This window comes from Branchiostoma belcheri, unplaced genomic scaffold (assembly GCF_001625305.1).
Source record: "Branchiostoma belcheri isolate BF01 breed outbred unplaced genomic scaffold, Haploidv18h27 scaffold107, whole genome shotgun sequence".
NCBI lineage: Eukaryota > Metazoa > Chordata > Leptocardii > Amphioxiformes > Branchiostomatidae > Branchiostoma > Branchiostoma belcheri.
The window spans coordinates 177,604-187,041 of NW_017802458.1; the positions used below are offsets into that span (position 1 = coordinate 177,604).

At 43.0% G+C, this 9,438-nt stretch overlaps 2 protein-coding genes across 2 annotated transcripts in view; one reads left to right on the forward strand and one right to left on the reverse strand.

Moving 5' to 3' along the window:
* The window catches only part of LOC109479238 (BTB/POZ domain-containing protein 19-like), a 17,884-nt gene extending 13,978 nt beyond the window's left edge, over window positions 1-3,906 (forward strand). The window contains exons 7-11 of the mRNA XM_019781170.1: window positions 544-684; window positions 1,376-1,493; window positions 2,309-2,397; window positions 2,753-2,845; window positions 3,723-3,906. Of these exons, the coding sequence (XP_019636729.1) occupies window positions 544-684; window positions 1,376-1,493; window positions 2,309-2,397; window positions 2,753-2,845; window positions 3,723-3,906 (625 nt within the window). The remainder of the gene's footprint in view (window positions 1-543; window positions 685-1,375; window positions 1,494-2,308; window positions 2,398-2,752; window positions 2,846-3,722) is intronic.
* A 1,653-nt stretch (window positions 3,907-5,559) lies between these two features.
* LOC109479521 (tyrosine-protein kinase receptor Tie-1-like) lies at window positions 5,560-8,507 on the reverse strand. The gene has a single exon (XM_019781505.1). The coding sequence runs from the start codon at window positions 8,437-8,439 to the stop codon at window positions 5,560-5,562; it is 2,880 nt and encodes a 959-aa protein (XP_019637064.1). The 5' UTR covers window positions 8,440-8,507.
* Between the last annotated feature and the right edge of the window lie 931 nt (window positions 8,508-9,438).

Below are 9,438 nucleotides of genomic sequence, written 5' to 3' on the forward strand. Positions count from 1 at the left end.
ACTTCCGAAGAACTGTGACGCAGTGCTGACGGTACATGTGGCTAAAAGTCACTTGGGTCATAAGGCCACACCAATTTAATTTGTTGGTTCTCGGATTTTTTCAGAAAAAATATGAAGCGACAGGGCGAAAAAAAAAAAAATAAAAACAGGTCTAGGCATCCTATTATAGGCTTAAATGCTACAAAATGAGCCATGAAGTCAACACAAAAGGCTGGGTTAAAATTTAAACATTGAATTTTGAACTTTTAATCAAATCACTGCAATGATAGATGGGAAAACTGTAACAACTAGGAAGAAAAGGACTTTCCTCAACTGTTGGGGGGCAAAACATGAGCATTTTTCAGTTGATTCAGGACCAGAATCAATTTTTTTTTTTGCAAATCAGAAAAAAACGAAGAGGCGAATCCGAGAACCAACAAATTAAATTGGTGTGGCCTAAAGCTGATAAAGACTGAGCGATTCAGTCAAAAATTTCTGAGTTAATTTCTTTCTGAGTTGGAGAACAGTTTATTTTTCTTCAAGATTGTTATGTTTTGTTCCCAGGTATCGTATTGCGGCCGTGCCCACAGGATTGAAAAACAGCCGAGACAGGAGACTGACTCCTCGAGTCTCCCACAAACTCTTCAAAGGAACAGACATACTGAGCAGGGAGAGACTACCTCTACAGAGGGTGCTCAACCAATGGTAAAGTTCTGCCTCAATGGAGCCTTTTTACAATGAATGAATGAATGAACTTTATTGCTTGACAGTTGTACATGGTACAATGTATTGCAACACTGACAATGATAATGTGATCAATGCAGTAAATCTATTCTAAGAAACTGTTAGTAATTACTATCTAATATGAACCTAAACGGGGTATTGACATAAGCGTACGTTTTAAAACTGTTTAAAAGTGTTTCTATGTCTTAACAATTCTTTCTCTCTTTTGTAAGGCACTACATATATATTGGCCTAAGTAAGTAGATATAGAGTCGGGGCATGACATAAGTAGATTGAAAACATGATGTTGTATCTGCAGTCATGTTGGTGTCCTTATTTTCATTTCAGTGAATCATAGCTCAAATGTTTTTTGACTTTTTTTGCATTGGAACAAGTTTGGAAATTTGTAGTAACCTGTAGCTTTATAAACTTAGTTTTAAGGATGGTTATCAATAACTAACATTGATCTTTTTTTCACCTTTAAAGATCTTACTCCCTCAAATCAGTTTGATCTGATTTAAAGTTTGTCTGTACATGTAAGTCTGATGGACTTATGCATGTTTTGGGCCCCCTAGCAACTTCCTTTCAAACTGCAGAGTACAAGATTTCATAGCTTGATCAATGCATTACACAGTGTTGTTATGAGATGTTTGACTCTTGTGTTTTACACCAGGTACGGGGACAGTAAACAGGAGTGGAGACTGTTATACAAGGCTTCCAGAGATGGCTACACGGCCGATGCATTCCACCAGAACTGTGACGGCTTCAGTCCCACCATTGTCCTTATCCTGGTCAGTTCTCTGTTTCTCTCTGGGAAGCCTTCAAAGCTTGCACTTAGTCTTTAGATACTGACAGGCACAAATTAAACTGGTGATAATTTACTTTGAGTCTAGCCTGGGTGCCATCCTCCGTAGTATTCGCCCGCCCCTAATGTCGCTAGCTACTACGGGGTCTGGACTTGCTGACATACATGTATGTAACGTCTGGTGATGACGTCACGTAATGAGCTAGCCCGAGCAGCAGGGCTTCATTTGATTGGCTGAACCTGATCAGGAGCAACAGCCAATGGCGCGCCTCCATTATTCATGTGACTTTGTTGTCTTACATATGTCAGCAAGTCCAGACTCCGTGGTAGCTAGCAACATTAGGGAGCAGGCGAATACTAAGGAGGATGGCACCCAGGCTAGTCTCAAAGTATATCACCAGACTTTAATTTGTGCCTGTCAGTATCTAAAGACTAAGTACAAGCTTTGAAAGTTTGATCCACTGGGACAGGCCCCTACTCTTATCATGGGGTTTTTAATATGCTCAGATCAAGGTGTGACTCTCCTCAAACATGGGACCTCTACTTTACATCCCATCCAGTGGACTGCAATTCTCATCAGGAGTTTTGAAATTTGGTATTAAGATTCTTCCTGCACCTTTCTTTCTCTCTGTCTTGAGCAAAGGACATCCTTGTCTGACCTAGCACATTAAAGTGCCACCTAGTGGTTGTTGCTATTACTGCATCTCAAAAATGCATTATCAGTCTAGAATCTTGATGTACATGTACATGTACAATGTAGTTAGTACAGCCATGTAATCCCTGTACTCTGTATTGCTGTAGGGCCACAAGGGGAATGTGTGCGGGGGCTTCAGTGATGTTCCCTGGACAAGTAAGGCCCCTGCTCAGGGCAAGTACATCGCTTCTGACAGGTAAGGACAATATCTAAATTGCTAAACCTGTTAGATCTATTGTTGTTAATGGTTGATATTCTTAGCCAGTTTACATGTATTTCCAATGGCACTAATGTGTCAAAAGTCTAGACCTGTTGTACGTGTAGTTTGACCTCCAAGTCTACTCTTTCTGACCTGTGAAATATGTCTTGTATTATGGGTTCCAGAAATCTAAGTATACTAGAAACTAATTTGTACAAAGTAAGGAATTTCTGTTAGGTAATAAGTTACTATATTTTAATTACCAAAATACTGTACTAGGATAATGCAAAGTTTAAAGCTTGGAAACATGTCTACATGTCTACATGTTGAATTTAACTCTTGTCTCCTTTAGGGCCTTTCTGTTCACACTTGTAAACCAACAAGGGGTGGAGCCAACACGTTTCAACATTGTCAACAAAAAGTTCGCTACATCACACCATCCAAAGTAAGTTCTGACCAGAGATATCAAAGGGTCATGGCCTTTAAACTGTCTGCAAAGGGTGCATGTATCCAAAGTTTTGCTGGCAACAACAAGCATGTAGTAGGTCAAGAGATAAAACATTTAAGATTAGCAATGACCAAATCATTATCAATCTCATGGAAAGAAATAGGTTCCCTAAGGTTCCAAACTTTTACCCGCCTCCAGTTTGCTACACTGGAACCTCTAGTTGCTTTGCTAATACTACTACTACGGTATGCAGCTGTACAATGCGTAGTAGCATTAGACATGCATATATTATATTTGATATATGAACTCCCCAGCATTACCCAGTATGGGGAGAAGTCTTACTTTATTTAAGCTTGAAAGTCTTGCACAGCTGCCACATTTGTAACAAGAAGTAAGGCCTAACTAGAAAGGTGAAATTTGCAAAGCAAATGCATAATGTTTACCTTCACATACATGTATGGTCTGCTCTGTTAATTCTTACTCAAACACATTCATAATGTATGCTCAGACAGGAGTCTAAATCCCTCCTGGTATAAAATTACAACATGATCTAACCCAACACTAGTTACCATGGTAACAGACAGTTCAGGTCATTGACCTTTTTGGTTTGGAGAAGAAGAGGAAATGTAGTAAAAACAATATGTTTTCCTTTGGTAAACATAATTAGTCATTGCAAAACTGCATTTTACGATCTGCACTACATGTATTTGCTAGCAAAAAAAGCTTTATCGCACTATTTGCTAGCAAAAAAGCTTTATACTTTTCTCAAGCATTATGCTTTGAGTGTTTGCCCTGTTGTCTACCTTTTATAAGTTTTTAAGGCCTGGTGATTTGAGTACCATGACTTATGACAGATCTTCACTCTGTTCTACAGTTTTGGACCTATCTTCGGAGCGGGCGCGGACCTTTATATCGCTAACAACTGTCACACAGGCACCGAGTGTTACTCTAACTTACCACACTCCTACAACGGAGACCATGCCTCCTGTAGTATACTCATGGGCGATTACTACTTCAACGTTCTTGACTATGAGGTCTTCACTCTAGGGGACCACTAAAGTGAAATGAAAGTGATCTCGAACCAGTTTAGCTCACTGAAGAGCTACTCTTCCACTGGTCGTGACAGAGAAGACAGACGCTATGTACAGTATTTACAGGTTCATTGTACCGTGGAAATTCCCCTAGCTCTTCTCGACAAACACAATGAACAGTGAATCGCGGCTTAACGTCCCGTCCTAAGGACTGCGATCCTAAACAGTAGCGTGCATGTCTGGTGAGCGACAACAGCCGAGATTCGAACTCCCAACCTCTTAGTCCAGAGGCAGGATTGCTAACCACTGGACTACGCACGCTACCACTGAATGTACAAGTTCTTTTTTGTGCTGTTTTTGTTAGGAGCTAAAACAAACATTTCACAGAACTTTTTTTATTGTTGCTTTGTACATGGGGAAAGACTATGAAATCATCTTTGGATGCTTAGATTCTGGCTTCATGGCAGCTGGACTATAATGATATTCCTTTCTTGTTCATCATATATTTTGTGGCCTAGTGAAGAAAATGGCCATGGTCCTTGTTTGTACTTTAGTTGGTCTACATCTTCCATGGATTTGATGGAGTAGTTAGAATTAACAAATTTTATCCATTTTGGTGAAAATGGAAACCATAAGAATTCTGTAGGAATTCTGAGAAGAAATTCATAACTGACGAAAACATACTTTCAAAACGGCTGTGAAAGAGAGAATGGTTTAGAGAGAATGGTTTATTCAACAAAAAACCTTTGCAGCACAAGTGCTGAACATTTGCTAGTTAAGATCTTGACTACATGTGTGTGTATTTTAAAAAGAACAGAACCCATACAGATAGGGGTTGCTTCTACAGGACCTTAGGAGCATTGTAAAGGAGTCCACTCAATAGCAGTAATTGTGCTGTATAACTTGCTACTAGTATCCAGGGGTTAGTTAGTTCAATGTGTATCGTCACAAAGTGACCTAAAGTTCTAATTAACCTCATAATGAGTTATATGCTGGCAGCGTATGGAAAGAGCTACTTTTAGCAAAAACTGTTTCTCAAGGTACAAACACATATGTACATGTGTGTATATATTGTTCAATACCACAAGGCTTAACTTGCTCACAGTATACATGGTTTAGTACAAGCTGACTTTAGTTAAACCCAATTTGTGCGCTTTCTGAAACTTTGTGCGCTATTTGAATGTTCTTTTATGGCACTTTTATAAGAAGCGCATTGCAGGACACACTAGTATCTTTTCCTAAAGGGGACAGCTATAAAAAAAAGTATAATAGGATACCTTAATCACAATGAACCAAAGTTAAAAGCCTTCCTATGAAGTGTGCTTTACCAAACCATAGATCTATATATAGGACATTGTATTGAATTCTTATCCTACTAAAATAAATTCTGACAGCATAAGTAACATTTCTGATGCGTCTTCGTAATGGCTTTCTATATGGCTTTCTATAAAATTTATCTACGCAAATTTTCTTATAGGTACTATTTTGGTAAAACAATTGTTTTACACCAGGAAGAGAAATTTCCACTTATATAGGTATATTAGTACTTATGTACAATGTATATTAGCACAATACTTGTGATGATGCATGCTGGCATCACTGAATCAGCTCACAGTCAGAACACTTCTTGACAAATACAGGTTGGGCAAAAAAAAATAGCTGAACATCAATTTTGACAATTCAGACAGTCGTTTCCCTTACTGTAATCATCGCATTCCGCAGTTGTAAGAGTTTCATCTCGACCACATCCGGACCCGGTCTTGTTGGTGGACTTTCCCGCCAACACGACATCATGACGTCATACATCTCTCCGGAACATCCCGGAGGCCTTCTGAGCCGGATTCCCCTCCGGAGGGTCCGTACGAGCTGTTGGCAGGTGGGTTGGTCGTTGCCATGGTAACGCGGTTCTTGTCCCATGGTGACGATCTCCCACAGCAGCACGCCGAAGGACCACACGTCACTCTGACAGGTGTACTCACCTGTCTCTAATGACTCCAGAGCCGTCCAGTTCAGGGGAAATACTTCATTCTTTACGTTGTCTTTAGGCTTAGCAGACTGTTCTATGCCGTGTTTATCATCAGGCACGTATTGGACAGCGGTGTAGACGTCGCGGGCCTGTCCAAAGTCGGCCAACTTGGCCACGTGGTGAGCAGTGATGAGGACGTTCCGAGCGGCCACGTCCCGGTGTGTGAGCGCCAGGCGTTGGAGCTCCTGAAGAGCGCGGGCAATGTGCACGGCATAGCGGAGATGACGTGGGAGAGACTGCGGTCCGTCTTGTCTTCGTGCCTGTCGCAGCAAACGTAACAGGTTACCGTTGGAAGCGTATTCCATGAGGATATACTTGTGGGTCGACTCGTTGATGAATCCCAACAATTGAATGATGTTGGAGCGGATGTTGTCGTGATGTTGGTCTTCATGCACGGCTACCAAAATGGCCGCCTCTCTGTAGAAGTTGCGATAACATTGGATGTCCCGTCTGCGAACCGCCTTGGCAGCAACGGTGATGTCCCCGGCGTGAGTCTTGAGCTTAGCCTCCATGACTTGTCCAAACATCCCCATATCTACCAATTTACCAAGTGTGAGGTGCCGCCTGGTCTTACCCCATCGGCTGAGCCAGCCCGGCCGGACGGTCTGTGCCAGGTCTGCCTCCACCTGCTCCATCTCCAGAAAGGCTTCCGTCTCGTCGTCTTGTCCGGCCTGAACGCCGCACAGGTGCATCTTCTTGTACAGTATGACCCCTACACAAGCAGCCAAAATTATAACGGCGCCGATTGGGACAAAGATTTCGAGCAGTGGTTCCAGTCGCATCGCCTGATCTTGCTCTTCGACTTGGTCACAATTCTTCCCTGTCCACGGCGCCACGCAGGTGCAGGTGCCGTCCATGTTGTGACAGGTGGCGTTGTTCTTACAGGTGCACACCTGCTGACACCTCAGGCCGTGCCTGTACTTAGGACAAGGTACGTCACACTGCCAGCCGTACCAACCGGCCGCGCAGGTACACCTGCCGTCGCTAGGGCTGCAGCTTGCACCGTTTCGGCAGCGACACTCCTCTCGGCACCGCTCGCCGTACGTGCCGTTCGGACATGTGGCCTGACACCTGGTTCCTGTCCAGCCCGCGGAACAGACGCAGCCAGATCTCCAGTCACAGGTGACGCCACGCAGACAGTCACACGTCTCATCACAGAACTCGCCTTTTCTATTAGGTGGACACTTAGCAATGTCAAGTACAACGGTTGCGTTGAAGACCTTTCCGTAGGCGTCCCATACTTTACACATGTAGGGACCATTGTCTCTGGGCTGTATGTTCAACAGAGTTTGGTCTAATCGAGATGAGTTCTTTCTAACGATCTCAGACCCGTTTGGAAGTCGTAATGATAACTTAGTGGCTTTGACGTGGTGAACTTTACAGTGAACCGTGAGGTTTGCGGAAATGTAGACATCAGAAGGGTCACTAGGTGTCGTCGTGGCGGAAACGCCGGGCTTTGGAATGTCACAAGCGACACCTTGCCAGGCGTCTGTACATTTACAGGCACCGTTGAAGCCATGGCAGCGGGCACCATTCTTACAGATGCAGTTTTGATTACAAAGAAGGCCATATCTTTCGGGAGCACAGCCGATCGGGTTAAAATCCACAGTCAGTGTTTGAAGATGTCGTATACTTAATGTTTCTTGACGACGACGACTTATCGAAAGACTGAGTGGGTGACGCAGTTTCGGAAACTTACATCTATAGAGCGTTTTGCTCTTCGCTGGAAAATCAAGTGAAAGATAGAAGACCACACGAGGATGTTGAAGTTTCTCCATGGCTTGAGGGATTGAAACCTGAAGCTGTTGTAAGTAAGGCCAGTTTCTGTTGTCTAAAAGCACAACTGACAGCTCTGGCTGTAAGGCAGTCTCCGCCTGACAAGACGTAACTTTCCAATCGTCGTCTCTTTCCAGCACGTCCCATATTTCTAGTACATTTGCGATGTCGTTGAAACTATGTATCCCAATCGCTAGACGAACTTCGCAATTGTTCTCTTCTGTGATGATTACCTTATGATCGTCCATGTCCCATCTCTCAAGAGGCTTGCTTATCCCTTTCTCAAAGAAAATAACATCTCCGTCAGTTGTCTCAGCTTCTATACTTAGCGAAAAACTAAATAGGAATTCCCCAGTCTGGTTTCCCCTGGGATTGACTGGTGTTCCACACGTCTCGTTGTACACAGGAGGATAGCCCAGAACGTTTTTCACATTTACCCTGATCCTGACGACATGGTTGTCGGTGTGTTCTTGCCCACCAACAAGTAGTTTTAAAAGGTACTCTGACTGTACAGACCAGTCCAGCGGCCTGACGACCAAAATTGTACAGTTGTTACTCACAAAGAATCGGCCATAGGGATCCCCCTCCATCATTGCACACGGAAGTTCCGCTTTCTCCGTTCCCAACAAACGCGGCAAGCTGACAATGGCTGTTTCAATCTTGGCATCTTCAGCCACAGAAACTGTGAAGTTGGTACCTTCATCGGCCAGACAAAGTAGACTGTAGAGAACCAGTAGGTAGGCGTAGTTAACTGCCATGGTGTACCCGCTGTTGTAGTTAGCGAATGTTAAGAACCTTGTGCTCCAACGAAATAGCACTTCTCCATCCTTCTCTGTATACCAAAGAGATAGGGTGTCATGCTGAAAGCGGAACTTAACTTGAGAAGCAGGTGCTATGTTTCTTGAGACACATTTTTAAAACAAAACTCGCGTAGCACACGGTAGTTCCCCAGAGCAGGTGGAAGGCGTATCCCAGAATTCCCTGTGACGTTCGACCCCCCCCCCAAGGCCCGGGTTTGTGGAACGAGCAAGAATGCCTCTTTCGAGTTTTGCCCAATTTTAGGGTTTTGTGCTCCGTGGCTGTGAAGTTTTAGAGATCTCTTGTAGCGTATTCGACAAAGGGGTACTAAATATTCCGTTTTTGTCTACCATTGGAGACAACAGTTATTCTACGTGTTAAAGTTGGGAATTTTGTATTTGATCGTCGTTAAGGAAACATAAAGATTTTTCGTGATGTAACCGGTATGAATTTTCTCCTCAATTGTTAAAAATATTGGGGCCTGTAATAACTTCCAGTATATATGTTAAACGTGCACTATAATGACCTATCTTGTGTTTGATGACACCGTGAATAATCTAAGGGTGATATATTTTTCCCGAGAAATTTTGCGAAATGTGGAGGGGACTATGGCCAAGCTACGTATACTTGATTCCATTTCTTTGCCCAAGACATCAACCTCTTTCCAGTTCAGGCTGCTTTCTTGTTGCACTCGATTTGGCCTAGGATGTCTTCAAAAGCATGATACTAGTAAATTTAATACTTTTTTTTTTACTTCTCCATTGAAAAATGGAGGCAGAGACTAAAAACAGGAGATTGCTTACCTCTGGCACTTCTAAGAAGTGCATTGCAGGACAAACCATAACTTGTCTCACAGAAACAATAGAGTATTGTCTGATACTTGCATTACATTGAACCCAAGTAAAATGTGCCCTACGTATGAACAGCGCTTTACCAAACCATAGGTTAATATGTAGAAC